The 16,579-nt window shown below is 36.4% G+C and overlaps 1 protein-coding gene across 2 annotated transcripts; it reads left to right on the top strand.

Annotated features, from left to right (window-relative positions):
* The first annotated feature begins 228 nt into the window (after positions 1-228).
* Positions 229-14,847, top strand: LOC129418146 (calpain-1 catalytic subunit). 2 transcript variants are annotated; one of them, XM_055173068.2, is made up of 13 exons: positions 229-363; positions 1,249-1,483; positions 2,845-2,917; positions 6,153-6,271; positions 6,367-6,500; positions 11,160-11,334; positions 11,501-11,575; positions 11,811-11,896; positions 12,465-12,539; positions 12,618-12,775; positions 13,210-13,376; positions 13,688-13,699; positions 13,787-14,847. In XM_055173068.2, exons 2-13 carry the CDS (start codon positions 1,265-1,267, stop codon positions 13,994-13,996), a joined length of 1,503 nt encoding a protein of 500 aa, XP_055029043.2. In that variant the 5' UTR covers positions 229-363; positions 1,249-1,264; the 3' UTR covers positions 13,997-14,847. The 2 variants fall into 2 exon arrangements, with proteins under 2 accessions (XP_055029043.2, XP_055029044.2); XM_055173069.2 differs by having other exon boundaries at positions 259-358.
* The last annotated feature ends 1,732 nt before the right edge of the window (positions 14,848-16,579 follow it).

The following is a 16,579-nucleotide window of genomic DNA, read 5'->3' as shown; positions in this document are numbered from 1 at the left end:
TATTATTATTTTATTGAAAAAAAAAATACATACAGAGCAACCTATAATATTGGTGAAACTAGAAAGAGAACTGCTCTGACAGTTGACTCCTTTGTTTTATCATGCAAGTCACAGTATAGCCTGAGGAAGCCACACCAATTATATTTTTTTTAGTTTGTTGTTTTGTTGTACCATGTCATTCAGTGGGTGTGATAAAGCAATGAGATGTTTGCATAGTAAGGGTGGACACAGCGAAAATTGGGGTGGAGCTTTTTGATCCCTGCAGATGCCTTGAAAGAAGTTTGGAACAAGAAGAATATAAAACCAGATGCACAGCAAGAAACAAGTTGTGTAAAGTTTATTCATTGGATCGTTGCAGGTGAAGTATGTATATCTTTTACCTAACAATATATTTTTATGTTTAAGCGTTTTATGTGGAGCCAAACAGAATTATAAATATTTTATTATATAATTATATAATTGTGTGTAAATCTAAATATTAAATGAATTAAATAGAAATATTAAATGGTATGGTTTTTTTTTACTTTACTTGGAACTGCTTAATAAGGACAAACTGGGACTTAAAAAACATTGTACAAAAATTTCTGCTTTGATAAAATTGTATGTTTTTTATTATTGTCATTGTGGTTCGGCTACTACAGACATACAATTCTGTTTTTGATATCAAACAAAAATTTGTTTTGAATGTTGGGGGGTTAAAGTCTCAGTTGTATATATTGTATGTTTTTATTAATTTTTGTATAAATATTAGAAGGGTTGTAATTGCTTGTTTTGATTATATGGGAGTTACCTCCTTCCCTTTTTAGGGAAGCTAAGCGCTGCACTAAAATCCACTGCCAAAGTTTTTTAAAGATTAAAATTGCTTGCAAAAACAACATTTTTTAAATAAATAATGACTGATTGGTAGAGGATTTCTACAATAATACTGATAACTACATTTAGCTTTTAAGTGATATTGGGTTGGTTTCCCGGACAGGAATTAGTTTAAGCCAGGACTAGACCTTAGTTTAATTAGGAAATATAGTTTTAACAAACATGCCTGACTAAAAACATTACTTGTGTGCATTTTGAGGCAAAACAAAGGGCACTGATGTATTTTAAAATATGTCAATGCAAGTTGTTTTAAGTTTGGACAGCTTTAACATTTATTTTAGTCTAGGACTAGTCTAATCCCTGTCCGGGAAACCGCCCTATAACATTAATGACATTAAAATGTAAAACTATGTGCATGTTTGTTTTCTGAAAAAGGGTCCTCAGAGTAAAAATGCCTCCCCCTGATATGTACAAAAGACATGACGATGAAGTGGGTACTTCACACAACCCTGTGAAGTTCCAATATCAAGACTACCAGATGTTGCAAAAGCGCTATCTCTCCAACAAAATGAAGTACATGGATGATTCCTTTCCTGCAAACAGCACCTCTATTGGGAAAGGGTTGCTGTCTGATAGGGATATGGCCCTAGTCAAGTGGAAAAGACCACCGGTATGTAGTGTGCGAAAGAAAGTATTTTTTACATAGGGATTTTAAAAATTCCTTAAAGTTTTCCTCAAAGTATTTGAAAATGGAAAAAGTAAGATTATGTGTATGTAATGTCTTTAAAGCTATATGCAACTCAGTTAAAGCATAGTCTGCTTTCCAAAAAGTCATAGCATTCTTCCAAAAAATCTAAACTTTTTAAAGGACAAGTTCGGTATTTTACACTTAAAGCCATGTTTGTATTTGTTGTTTCATTGATTGTTTATGATGAAATAGAACGATTTTGACTGAAATTTGGACATATGATGCTGGCCCGAGAATTTTTGGGTGTTTGTTCTATCACCTCCCACCTTTAGAATGGGTGTATATGTGCACTGGAACAATCCTTCCTAAAATGCATTAAACTTTCGTTTACAAAGACGTGAAACTCACCGAGTGGTCAGGTGTGTTCACTGATATGTATGGTACGGTATTAATCCACGCCGGGAACTTTGTTTGTATTCTTGCAATTGGCAAAGGCGGATTATCGCCATCAACTGGGCTGGAGTGTTTATTATTCAAGCTCTCAGCGGAAGAATATACGGGTGTGAGGCGTTTGGAAAAATAGGTCCACAAGTTTTCAACGAATGCTAAAACAGCTGTTGGAAAGCATATTTTGCAGCAATTTTTGTGTGAGCATATCAGTGAACACCCCTGACCACTCGGTGAGTTTCACATCTTTGTAAACGAAAATTTAATGCATTTTTGGAAGGATTGATCCAGTGCACCTATGCAGCCATTGTGAGGGTGGGGGGTGATAGAACAAACACCTGAAAATTCTCGGGCCAGCATCATATGTCCAAATTTCAGTCAAAACCATTCTATTTCATCATAAACAATCTGAAAACAGAGCTTTAAGTGTAAAATACTGAACTTGTCCTTTAAGAAGAACTATACATCTAGGGAGTTTGTCCATTTTGCATTTGCATATAAAACAGGAACTCCCAAGTATATACTGTACACTGTCAGAAGAAATGGTCAAAAATAAAAAAGTTTTCACTTGGGCAGTAACCTTTAATGAGGTACTAATATTAAAGTATGGGTACAGATATGTATACCAATATGTACCTTTGAGGTTCCAACATGCACTCTTTTGTACTAGTATGTACCTCAGAGGTACTAATATGAACGTTTTAGGTGCTAGGGTACCTCCTCATGAGCATTAACATTTTTTGCCCATTTTTTCTGACCACTTATACATCTATATTGAGAAAATTATTTAAAGCTTTACTTCCCAAACCTGACTGTTTTACTCTATGCTGTAACATTGCATTCTCTCTGTATATTTTTGACCTGCTGCCATTGATGCTCTAATTCTCTATTACTAGGAAATTGTATCCGAGCCTTGTCTTGTTGTAGATGGAATTTCCAGATTTGACTATGCCCAGGGATCTAAATTAGGTACATTTGAATTTATTATCATACTAATATGATATTACAATCTTTTTAAAGATGCATTGTGTAACTTTTAGAAGGTCCTCTTGACAGAAATGCAAAATAATATACATAAAAATATTATCTGGGGTATATAAATACCTTATAAAATGAAGTGTATTGTTTTTTGTTACCTTAGAATGATTATCTTTTATTTAGATACACTGTGGGTACATAAAGTCACAATTTTTACCCCGCTATGTTTCTACAGTAGCCCTAAATGGAAAAACTGTTCTATAGAGCGCATTTTGTCACTACATTGTCTCAGACGATGACATGTTTGTCCTGTGGTGGCTACTGTAGCTTCACTATGCATTTCATGCCTGCTGCAGATGCTTCAAAAGGGTTCTTGATAAAGGAGACACTTGCGTTCGCCAGATACTCGCTTAAGCTCATGTGTAATCAGAGTTTAGTGTTACAGTTTTTCTCAGTCGCTTTGGTGCATTTCTCACATAACTATTTACATTTGCACAACAGTTAATGCAGTTCTCAAAACAATTAGTACAAACTGCAAAACATAGTTGATAACCTGCAAAAGCATGTCATTTGCTCAAAATGGATAGGTCATTCCTCAAAAGCAAGTATTCATGTCAATGAAAGTGTCAGTTTCATCAAAATGAAAAGTCCTGACACAATTGTTTATGAACAAGATGGTCAAATGGCTTAATCATGTTTTCATTATGACAGTTTACTTTATAAATGTTTTCCAATGCAAAAAAGTCAATTCTTGGTGACACTACCTGAAAATGCTCAAGACAGCACTGTATATTGGACAGCTATTTGAAAAATACAGTAAAGTTACACATTACTGTATTTACTGAGGTAACTGAGTACAAGACACTGAATATGTATGTTTCACATTTTTACTGCATATGCTCTTTGCAATTCGAATTTGTTCACAGCATTGTGCAAAAGAAAAAAAATACACCCTTATTTACAACAAACATAAACTCCCTTTGGCTGTGCACAACTGTAAACAATATTGCAGTACATATTGGAACTGAACATACAACATACATAGTACTGCAATCATTCTTGCATATCAAGACATTCCTCTGTCTCAGGGCCGTGCACAGGGGGGTGGCCCGGTGGCTAGAGCAACTGCCCTTCTGCCCTAATCGGCTGAGGTGCCCCTCTCACCAACCCCAGTCAAAGTGTTCTGTTACCGCTCGTCTAAAGATCCACTGTTTCTGGTAATCCACTTCGTGATTTCCCGCCCGCTCCGCAGCATCTCTCACATTCTGTGTCCACTCTTTGAAGGGCGAAGACGTTTGTTGTATTAACAGGTAGATTCATTACATTACCTCAGTTGTTGAGCTGCTCAATTAGTAATTTGGTAGTTTGAAGCCGAGAGAGGTCGTGTTCTATATTTATTTTTGCTTGCTTGTGTTCACTACTTAATTTTCTCGTTATCTTTTAGCTTTAATCACATCACAAGAATACAACTTTTGTTATGTCGAGATCACGAGAAAACAAGCTGCTGTTTTCTCGTGATCTCGACATAACAAAAATTGTATTCTTGTGATGTGATTAAAGCTTACGTGTACTCAATAGAACATAATTTTTAGACAGCAAAAGCATATTTAGCAAATTAGCATGGATGAACAAATGAGATTTTACTTCAGGGATTCGCTCAAGATGAAACAGATTTGCCAATAATTGACCTTTTGATAGCGCGGTGAATTTAGGGACCGTCTTTAAAGTACTCCACTTACGTTTCTACTTTAAACAGCATTAAAATGGAATAACTTAAAGTCAACAAACAGTCACAAAACCAACTGTAAAGTGTTCGTGGTTGTCAACTATAATGCACACTTTTTTAGATGTGTTATATTTATTCAAATAAACTGTTAAATACTATTGAAGATAGAAACGTGTACAGTGCACTTTAGAGATGGTCCCTAAATTCACGAACATCAAACTTTATTTATTTATTAAGTCTATCGACAATTAGCTACGCGTGGTATCGGGGAAGACTCCATATGCATCAGCAGTCCACTTCAAAATAAATGAAATATTATGGACAGGAAATTACATTATGGCATTTGCATTATTATGTCTGGATAGCTAGAAAACAACTTTTGTTATCTCTAGATCATGAGAAAACAAGCAGCAAAAATAAAAATATGGATGACCTCTCTCGGCTTTCCTATATTTTTGTATTTCTGTGGATGATTTGCTCTCTGTCTTCTTAAAGTGCTAACAACTTAGCAAACATTTTTAGAATTACAGTGATTGTCTAATGAGCCGATGAGATCTAATATAAATAACACCAAATTTGCTGTTGTTGGCACACTTTGTCGACAAAAAATAAAAAACTATGTTTTTAATAAAAAGACAGAGTTGAAAGGGAGGCTGCAAAAGCTGTTCAAAATTGCAAACATGGATTCAAAGCTTCAGCATGTAAATCATATAGAATATTAAGAAGTTTTGTCACACTCTAAATCTTGTTATAAAGTCTATTTTCCATTATAATCACTTATATTATTTGATACTAATCTATAACACATCATATTGTTAAAACCATATAAATTGTGCCCCCCTTGCCCCCTTTTTGGTTTGGGCCACTGCCCCTCAAAATGTCTGTGCACGGCCCTGCTCTGTCTGGCCACATCATTTCAGAAAATGCTCAATGTAAGTAGTGATGTGAGAAATGCACCAAGCGACTGAGAAAAACTGTAAGTGAGGGTCTCTTTTATCATAAACCCTTTCGACGTGTGGCAACAGTTTACTTCCTGGGATTGGTGTTTTAGACAAGACCGACATTATCATAATTCCTCCCGATTCGGACTCAGTCTAAGTAAACTCCTGTTAGCATTGCCTTGTGATTGAATCTTTCAAACATGGTAAGGAGCATCACATTTCCGGCTGACGTCAGAGGTATTTAGGCCAATCACAACGTACGAACAAATCGCTTTTCAAATTGATGAGTTTTGTACAAAATTGGTGCGTTTCAGGAAAAGAGTGAAATCTGGAGATACAAAAATGTACGGCAAGTGGAACACAATGTGTTTGAACCATAAACAACGCTAAAACATTAGATTATACCAAATACACAAAATAACGTTGTTTTTTAGCAATGAAATAATACAATTTCAGGGGTAATTCAAGTTAATAATTTAGGTTAAGAGGCTTAGGCTGACAAAAGTTTGAAAACTTGGTGTACAGGATTTTAGATAAGCAAGTTTTCATTTGTGTTTAGGAAACTGCTGGTTTTTGGCCTCATTTGGGGCACTTAGCTGTCAACAGGATATTATGGACAAAGTCATTCCGGTTGAACAGTCATTCGACAAGGATTATGCTGGAATATTTCATTTCAGGGTAAGCACGTATTGTATAATTTACTTAATTTTTATATATAAATATTATATTATCACTCATTGACTTAGAATTTCTGTGTTTTGTGTATTGCACAGTTCTGGCGGTTTGGGAAATGGATTGATGTTGTCATTGATGACCAACTGCCAACAATTAACGACAGGCTAATTTTTGTTCATTCAAGAACGCCTAATGAATTTTGGCCTGCTTTACTGGAGAAAGCTTATGCAAAGTAAGTGCCAGGACATCATTTATGATTACGATAACATCTGAATAATCTGTAAAACTATTCATCTCATAGACGACGGGAGATAACTTCACAAATGCGATAGATAGATAGATAGATAGATAGATAGATAGATAGATAGATAGATAGATAGATAGATAGATAGATAGATAGATAGATAGATAGATAGATAGATAGATAGATAGATAGATAGATAGATAGATAGATAGATAGATAGATTCGGTTCTCCCGCCCAAACTGGATGCCAGTGCATTATTGTTTGATGAGTCAGACAATGTTCGCGTGCCTCGCAGTTTGAGCCCCGCCCCCACTGGTCTATTGAATGTTACACAAATATGAGGAGTTGATAGAGATTATTACTCGCATGTCAGTTTCTCCCGCCCCAACCAGTGGCCAGTGCGTCATTGTTTGATGAGTCAGACAAGGATATCATGTTTCACACGTTTGATAAGGCATTCAATAAAGTTTACACAAGCACGTCATCTATCTTAATAAGCATAATAGGCTATAAATAGAATGGAACATTAATTTGCCATAAAAGATACTCCTAATACATATTATTTCTTGAGCTGGCATCATCCCTGAAGCCTTCAACATTGACTACAAAGTCGCACTACATCTAATTAGTGGGCAAGGCTTATATAACTCTTTATAGCGGCCTTGGGCACACGGCAGCTACAGATTAATGCAGTAAAACTGATCTCAGAATGGTAATTATTGCAAACTGTAAGGCTGGCACTAAGTGGCCCTGGCAGTCAGTCAGGCCTTCATGCCCCTCACCCAAAGAGCCCACTGAAAATCAAGCATTAACCCCACTGTTTATGATGCTTCGTGGCATGTCAGCTTACAGTATACAGGTTCATCTGTTTCTACCCACAGAGGTTTTTATAACTATGAATTCAATATAAAATACTGTAGCAAAATCGAATCAATGCCCTGACGATCAGTCGCTTCAGGCCATTGATAAAACACATCTTACAACCAAACCCAACATTGAGCCTTGGTTGATTTCTCTAATGGCGCTTTTCCATTGCATAGTACCCCACGGTTTGGTTTAGTTTGGGTCGGGTCGGCTTACTTTTGGGAGCTTTTCCATTAGGTGCAGTACGTGGTACCCGATACTTTTTTCGTACCACCTCGGTTGGGGTTCCAAGCGACCCGAGCTGATACCAAACGTGACGCGAAAACACTCTAGATCACTGATTGGTCTGAATGAAACGTCACTAACAGCGTCATCGCTAGCTTTACCTGTGCTAGGCTAGCTTGCGCTGTCTCGAGCAAGCATGTTGTCATCTGTGCTCTGCTATAAGTTCCCAAACTCCCTTTTAGCGACGAAAAACATCCACATGTTGAGAATCAGGGACACCATAACAGTTTTTTCCAGACTTGCAGTTTGTGGCGGAACATTCGCGTCGAGCACGTCAGCATTATATGCTTAAATGCAACTTCAGTGAGGCTCAGCGGAGCGCCGTCGGCTGACGCCGCGGGTGTTTGAAACTGTCATGTGATACAGAGTTAGTGATAAACGCGATGTGCAAACATCTATTTGTGGTGGCCAATTTTAATTTTGTGGCGGACTGAGAAATAAATAAATGTATGGGAATGTACAACAACGCTCTCCTCTCACTTGTATGATGTCACAGCTGTGGGCAGCGCAAATATAACGACACGCCTAAAATCCCTCCCACTACGAAGTGATACTAAACTCGATGGAAAAGCTAACAACGCCAAAGTGAGGTGAGCTGACCCGACCCAAACTTAACTAAACCGTGGGGTACTATGCAATGGAAAAGCGCCATAACACACTTCTTCCACAAGTGGAGTAAACTGCCATATCTAATAAATTGGCTTCTTCGCACTATAGAAAAATGGTACAGGATGCAGTTCACTGTTCATCCTCCCAGATTCATAGGATTTTTTTCACCAAGGTGAACCCCATGAAGGCTCAGGTGTTATAGGAAGAAGTTTTAAATCTCCCGGTTTAACCCCCTAACAAGAACAACGTTTCTCTGGGTAGTTTTGGATTTGGTGACAAGGCAGGCACATCTGTTTCCCGCTTGCACTGAGTCAATCCTGACTGCAGCGTCCGAGTTTCTTAACCAGGGTCTGAACTGGGGGGTTCTTCCCTCGTTGGGGAGCAGTAGTGGAGGGCCGCTTAGCGAGAGGCCTGTGGAGAGGGCAGCATCTTCTCTGTCACATATATTGCAAAGAAATATTAGCTGTGTTTCGGGTATTAAAACACTACCTCCCAGTCCTCAGAGACCATCATGTTCTTATCAGAACAGACAATAGGTTGGTGGTCTCGTTCAACAATCACCAAGGAGGTCTAAAGTCACACCATCTGAACAGGCTGGCACTTTATATTCTCCTCTGGGCCCAAAGGAAACATTTTTTGCACCCAGGGAAATACATATTCCAGGTGCTCAAAACATGAAAGAAGATATTCTGTTAATGCAGGGGAAAGGCCCTAGCGGGTGGAACAGATTTAGATCTAACAGACCTACTGTGTCTCAGCAGACGACCCCTATGGTTTTGCATATGACACTATTGACACTATGACACATCCAGGCCCATCGGGGCTATGGTACAGACATGGCTGAGGCTACGCCTGCACACCTTTATTTCCCAATTGCTCTGCTCCTGAGGATTCTAGTGAACTGATAGCCCTATTTTTTGCGTCCTGAGTTTTTAGAGTTCTGTAGGGTATCAGTTTTTGAATCAGTGTCTCTCAACTGAGGTTGTTGAGACCATACCTAACTCTAGAGCTAGCCTGGTGCAACCAGACTCTCGTACATTTAATTCATTTGTACAGAGGGTCTGGCCACGCTCCATTGCAAAGCGTTACTTCCGTTAAGGAGGGTCCTCTGTTGAAGTTTAAAACTATTGGATCTGCCCAGAGTCACTCTGAATCTGCCATAACCAATCACTAACGTTTGGTCGTGACGTATGTCACTCAGTCTGGCGCACGACCTCAATGTCTGCGTTCTTAGCCATTCCCCGCTGTTCGTTGATTGGACCTGCAGTTTTTTGCCGTAGAAAACAAAACTATACAGAGCAGTCCCAGACGTTCTTCTGAAGCGAAATGAAAATTAAGCGGAAGAACGTAGGAGGGCGGAGCCAGGCTACTCTAGAGCTCCCTCCACCAGGAAACTACAGTACTGTACAAAAGTCTGTACAAAAGTGTGTCAAGTTTTTAGGGTAAACTCAGCTTCCACTTGAGCAATAGCAGGAAACTGCAGGATCTCTTAGACCTTAATAAAATTAAATCCTAATTTCTCATTTTAAAGAAATTTGTCTTCACTTACTTCAACTTTACTTCATTCTGCTCAAAAACGCTCAAGATGTGTTTAGTGCCAAGAGAGTTCACACTAAACACAGACGATACCTAAAGAAGACATTTAGTCCTTAATTAAATTTTTATTGTACACATTTCCTGTATTTTCTGTATTTATATTAATAAAATAGATTGAAAAATGTATATGGATGGACATTAAAACTTCTAAAACAACAAGTCTGGTGGTGGTGGCCTTATGACTTTTACACAGTGCTGTATATGTTAAAGTAGCTATAGAGTTTTCACTTTATGTGTAGTGAAAATCATATTGACCCAGTTAACTGCCTACGTTGCTTCAGTTCTGAAATTTCTGTAAGACCGGTTTTCCTTAGGTCGTGCGCCCTCTACATTAAGAAGTATATACTGCAGCCTTAAGGCCCCCCCCAACCCCCCTTACTGAGGTAGTTATTCGTTAGTTGTTTGTTTCATGTGTGGTACATTGAGGATGAGGCCTCCTTCTCAATAAAAGTTTCAGTGGTGAACGAAGTACACAGACCATGTACTTGAGTAAAAGTACCCAAGGTAAAATATTACTTTAGTATAAGTAATTTACTTTTATAGTAATACATTTTTACTTGAGTAAAAGTACAAAAGTATTTGCCTCAAAAGCTACTTAAGTATAAAAGTACTGTCTATTATGTTTGGATCCTAAGGAATGAATGGGGCTAGGCTAAATGCTAACATTCACAACAGGCTTTACATAGATTAAGTGCACACATTGAAAAAAAATACATATGTATTAATTTGTCTAAGTTGAGGTACGAACATATTAAAATATTGAAAAAATTTGGTGTTTTCCTTTAAATTTGAATAAGAATTCTTGTAAAAAGAGGCAGGCAGAAAAGACACTTAAAAATGAAGGGCTCGTTCTTTTTTCAAGGACTTAAAAAAACTTGCGTAAATAAGGCTATGGGTGTTGTGCCTGTAGCACTTGATTCACTTTTTTTATTTGACATGCACTGTTTGCGCTTCTCTTTCATGCTTCCGGTATCCTTCGCACTTGTGACGTCATCTCCTGTGACCGTCACCTACAAGATGGACAAGTTTTACAAATTATTCAGATGCGTGAACGATGATGCCATTCCCAAAAGTATCGTTTCGTGACTCAGCATCTCATTCCCTATCTCAGTAACAGAGGTTACAGTCATAACCGAGAGGTTCTTTGAAGAACATAAAATGGTTATTTTATAGCATCGCTGTGAAGAATCTTTTTAGCACCTTTATTTTTAAGAGTGTACAGCTGGAAGCGATTTAAAAGACAAATGTATATCTATGACATTATAGCTAGTATAAAATGAAATGCCTTACAGGTTGTGCGGATCCTTTGCTGACTTACAAGGTGGCTTTGTATCTGAGGCTCTCATTGACTTCTCTGGTGGGGTGCCCTTGCACTTTGACCTGAAAGAAGCACCTGCTAACTTGTGGAATTTGATGGAAAGTGCATTCAAGTCAAGTACACTCATGGGCTGTAGCACACCTCAAGGGGTAAGCAGAGGCATCTTTATAGCTTTCACATTTCACTGCATGGTAAATTTAAGTATTGACTTGTAAAATATTTTTTGAGAAGTATCTTAGACCCCCTCCCCCCAGGGTACATTTTATGTGATTTGCTCTGTACCTATATTTTTATTTTGTTTTTGTATAATAATAGGCATCTTCAAAAAACACAGTGTTACCTAATGGCATAGTAGAGGGTCATGCCTACACTGTGACAGGGGTTTACAAGGTAAGATTAAAATCGGTCTTGATTAAACTCATGTTGACCGTAGCTTTATGTATGATTTCTTTGTAATAAAGATTGATTAAAAATATGAAAAGGTGCACTTAATGAATATTTAAACAAGGTCAAAATTTCTTCTTTTCTGAGTCTGTGTGAATATATATTTTTGATTTTTTTTTAGATTTAACTAAGCCCTACTCTATACATGATCCCTCCATTAATAAGGCATTGTGTTTGACAGGTAATGAGTAGAGGACAACCAGTTAGACTGGTGAGGATGTTCAACCCATGGGCAAAGGGTGAATGGAAAGGTGATTGGAGTGACGAGTAAGAGCTCCTCTATACATTTTGTAACATTTTCACAAGCCCAGAAGTGCAGTTGCAGTACAAATACTTTATTTAAAGGAACAGTATGTAAGAAATTTATATAAATTAATCATAAAATGGCCCTGATATGTCACTAGACGTTAAGAAATCATTTTCATTTCAAATACTTATATCACTGACAACAGTAGTCTGGCCAGGATATTGTCATTTAAAATGTAGAGTTGCCGCCCTCAACTCATGTTTATGTTGTCATTTCGTGTATTGGCCACCAGTTGAGTGATTGCAGTACCAGTTTTAGCCACAAGTTTTGTGATTGCAATACCAGTTTTGGCCACAATCCTACATACTGTTCCTTTAATCTTTAGTCACATCCTCGAGATCCTTGTGATATACAGTAATGTCTTGGTTCATGCCCTAGCCTAGGGTCTTGTTGCAGTTAAAATAAAAAAGTGGATGTATGAAGCTTAAGGCATTTTTAAAGAATGTTTTTATTTTTTTTACTCATGGTTGGTCATTAAGTTAAGGTCACATTTGTGCATAAAATTATTTTTGCAAAACAAATTTTCAGATCACCTTTGTGGATGACAGTGAGTGCAGAAGATCGCAAAAATTGCCTTTCTGTGTCTGATAACGGGGAATTTTGGTAAGTATGAACAACAGTTTTAAAATAATGTACAGTAAAATAAAACTTATATTTAGGAACCCAAATATTTTTTTGCAGGATGTCAGTGGAAGATTACACCAAAAGCTTCGATAACATGGATATCTGTTGTCTCTCTCCTGATTATCTGGATGTTTCCTCTAAATGTTCTTGGACCTCCAAATACTATTTTGGCCAGTGGAATTTTGGCACAGCTGGTGGCAGCAGGGCTAACATAAGTACTTACATTCTTGATCATATTAGCAAATAGTATTATTCCCAGCCACAAAAAATACATTGCTTAAGCAAATTGCTTTGATTGAGCAAATAAAATTAAAAAAATTTAGGTTCAAAATAACAGTGCGACTTACAAAAAGTACAGGTTAAAAGCGGAGTCCACGATGTTTGAAAGCCAGTGTTGATATTTGAAATCACCTAAACAAACACGCCCCTACCCCAATAGAATCTGGACCTTCTGTTGATAGACCCGCCCCACACATACGCAACCCCGGCAAGGATGCCGGTTAGTAGACACGTTCCTTACTGCTGATTGGCTATAAGTGTGTTTTGGTAGTCGGCCCGTCTCCTTTTCCAAAGGTTTTTTTAAACATCGTGGACTCCGCCTTTAATTAAAGATGTAGATTATAATTGATTCAAACTGGATGTTCTGTAGGAACCTTCTGGACAAATCCTCAGTTTCGCGTAAAGATAGAGAAGACTGAGGATGACTGTGCTGTTGGGAAGTGCCCTGAAAACATACTGGTGTCTCTAATGCAGTACAAGGATAACAGACACAGAAAACAGTTCACCAACCTTTTAATATGCTTCTATGTTTTTGAGGTCAGTATTGTACTTCTTCATGACATTTACGCATTTAGCAGATGCTTCTTTCCAAAGATAAGGAAACAATCAAGTGATTAGTCATGGAAGCAATAATACAAGAGGTGCTTATTTCGCGTTACAAGTTTTCACAATTCTGAACCAATATAAGAGAGTTAATTAAATTGAAGGTTTTTTATTATGTATGACTAGATGAGTTCATACTTATTTTTGGAAATTAAAGTCTTAGTATCCTTATGGAGCATCCAGTGAAACGTAGTAATGTGTCTAAGTCACGCTGTTTAATTCATATTTCTTTTTCACTTTTACAGATACCACCTGAGGCAAGTACCATCTCAGATTTCTACATATTATATGTTAGGTTATGTAAATTTGTACTTTAGTAATAAATCCATTTCTTATTCCTTTAGATGAAAGACGAAAGTGAGAAATTGCCATTTTCGTTCTTCACTGGTCGAAGGCCTTTGGCCAGGACCGACGTTTTCCAAAACTTGAGAGAAGTGACAAAATTATTTAGACTGGAGCCAGGAGAGTACCTGATTGTACCATGCACGTTAAATCCTGGTGAAAATGCGTCCTTTGTCTTATCTGTTTTCACAAAGACTCAATGTAGAAAATGATCAGAAATGATCACTTTAGTGAAAACAATGTTGTGCTGTGTTAGGTACCTGTTAATTGGTTAACACTCTCCTGGTGAAAGAATACATTATATTTATGAAATGAAAACTTTAAAATGACAATCCCATAAATGTCTGTTTGATGCATCAGATTAATGTAAATAATTTGAAAGGTTATTCTTAGGTAACTGTTGTATTTGTTGGGTATTTTGTTACATTATATGCGTTATGTTAATGTTCCATTATTTTAGTTTAATGAGAGTTCATTGCTGCTTCATTTCATTAGTTTCATTGCTTTTGTGTGAGTAACAACAATGACATATTTATCCTGTAATGGCTAAAATGTCAATGTATTTTCATAGGCAATTTCTGGCAACCACATCCACCATTTTTTTGCCATACATTTCTGCATGTTTACAGCTAGTTTTACATATCACACATATTTTATTTCACCCTACATATCTACCTACTGCCTGAATCAAATTTAAAGGAATTTGAGAATTTTTAAAACTGTACTATTCACATTTGGTACAGATATGTACTTTGAGATATTTTTGTAGGTACTTTTAAGGTACCATAGTGTAGACTAAAGGGACCAATATGTTTCTTTTAGGTCCAGAAATTTACTTTTTGAACAGGTATTTCCCCAGTGACAACTTTCATGTACCTTTTTTTCTGAAAATGTGTTGTACTCCAAAGCTACCTTGACACCTTAGAAAAATCTGTTAATTGTATTTTTAAACCTTGATACTTCATGACTTTTTCTACATCTGTTGGGATGTTTGTATCTATTTTAATAGTTGAGCGTGAGTCTCTTGATTGTCCTCAATATGAAAATATAAATCTCAACATCATACAGTCACTTGTGAACAGGGTTCAAGTATGCAGAAGATGCTGAAAATCAAAGATTCTGCAGGACCTGGTGAAGTTTTCTGAAAATCTGTAATGGTTAAGGAGGACAAACAAGAATTGATTGTCCAGGTAACATTGTGCAGTATTAGAATCAGGTTTATGTAAACTGGGTTTATTTTTAGAAATTCTGTTGTTATTATTATATAACTTTCTGTAAACATTTATGTGAAATAACTTGTTCAGTACAGGACTAAATTGAAAACAAACCTTCCTCAAAATTTCTCTTCTTTTTCCAAAATTTTCTGTTTTTTTTCAGATTCTGCAAGGTGTATGTCAATTTTTGATTACAAATGTATATATATATAATCAAAGAGTTATGTTTTATCCTAACATTTTATTTAAAAGAATAAGTAGGTGTGAGTAAATAAAAACTAATGAAAATGAATTTGAGTTTATCATATATTTAACTATTAGATAAACAACATTAAAGGTGAATATAAACGAAAAGCACATCTATCCATCAAAAACAAATCCATAAAATTATTAAATGTATTCTGAGGCAAAGAGATGAGTTTTTGTATATAAACATTTAGTATATGTTACTTAATAACCTACAGCCATGCTCATGAGACAGTTGAGGTCAGGTGGACATCTGATCAAATTTTACCAAAATCTATTGCTTCACTTCAGATGACATTTAATGGATTACTTTTTGATAAATGGATTCACTTTTTGGTGCTTTTAAAATGGGGCACTATTCAGTGCCATTATAAAACTAAAAAGGACAAAGATGAAAGTCATATACACCTAGCACTGGCTCCATTATGCCAAAACGACAAAACCAACTTAAGTGAATACCCAAGTGCATTTTAAATTAGTTTCCACTAACCATGAGGCACCACAAATGTTTACTGGCTTTTACCTTTTCATCCATAACTTTTGTTCATGGCTAACCTGCTCCAAAGTCCTGTTGCACAAATTGAAGAGTTGTTTCAATGGAACAAACACAACCATTGTGTTAAATTAACAAAGAAAATGTCCATATGTGAACCACATATTGGAAACAAGAGTGTATGTCAGTCTGTAGGTTAGTTTAGTCACAATATGTAGATATTCCACTAGAGGTCGCTATTACACAACAACAAAATAACAAAGGCAAAGATTATAAAATAATCTTTAATGTAATTATAGGATTATATAAAAGAAAGTGGAATGATAGGAAATCTTGTTTTCACCACCCAGATATGTATGGAATTCGCTAATCGTGTTCATGAATGAGGTAATGGATTAATGTGTTTTACCTGTACGTTTGATCACATTATTTTATGCCTTCACAATGTGACTTCTGAGGATAATCGATAATCGGTGCGATTTTGTATGAAAAATATCATACTTAATTTAATTTTAAGAAAACTTAATTCAATCATTTCCAACTGGTGTTCACAAGTTTTTTTTCAGTAGCATAATTTTCAGTTTATCCGGCGTACATAATGGTTCAAAGTTTCTTAATGCTTATATCTAGATTCACCTCTTGGGGGGGCGTGCCATCACATGTTTATGTGCTTTGATTCTGAGGTAAAATATATAATGCAAATGCATTCATAATAATTTCTTACAAATTTGTTTTATATGCTAGTTTTTATTAAAGAAAAAAAGTACAGCATTAGATCTACTTATTGCATCAAAGGTTTCTTTTAATTCCCTGTTGATCATTAGAACCAATTACAGACATGG

This window comes from Misgurnus anguillicaudatus, unplaced genomic scaffold, assembly GCF_027580225.2.
Source record: "Misgurnus anguillicaudatus unplaced genomic scaffold, ASM2758022v2 HiC_scaffold_28, whole genome shotgun sequence".
Taxonomy (NCBI): domain Eukaryota; kingdom Metazoa; phylum Chordata; class Actinopteri; order Cypriniformes; family Cobitidae; genus Misgurnus; species Misgurnus anguillicaudatus.
Note: the sequence above shows the minus strand (reverse complement) of the source record. Positions and strands in the feature narration are given on the sequence as shown.

What these genes read in the sequence shown, in the direction of transcription:
- LOC129418146 (XM_055173068.2), top strand. Translation starts at nt 1,265, where the DNA reads ATGCCTCCCCCTGATATGTACAAAAGACATGACGATGAAGTGGGTACT. An exon ending in TCAAGTGGAAAAGACCACCG is followed by an intron (nt 1,484 to 2,844) that starts GTATGTAGTGTG and finishes CTCTATTACTAG; the next exon opens with GAAATTGTATCCGAGCCTTG. An exon ending in GCTGTAGCACACCTCAAGGG is followed by an intron (nt 11,335 to 11,500) that starts GTAAGCAGAGGC and finishes GTATAATAATAG; the next exon opens with GCATCTTCAAAAAACACAGT.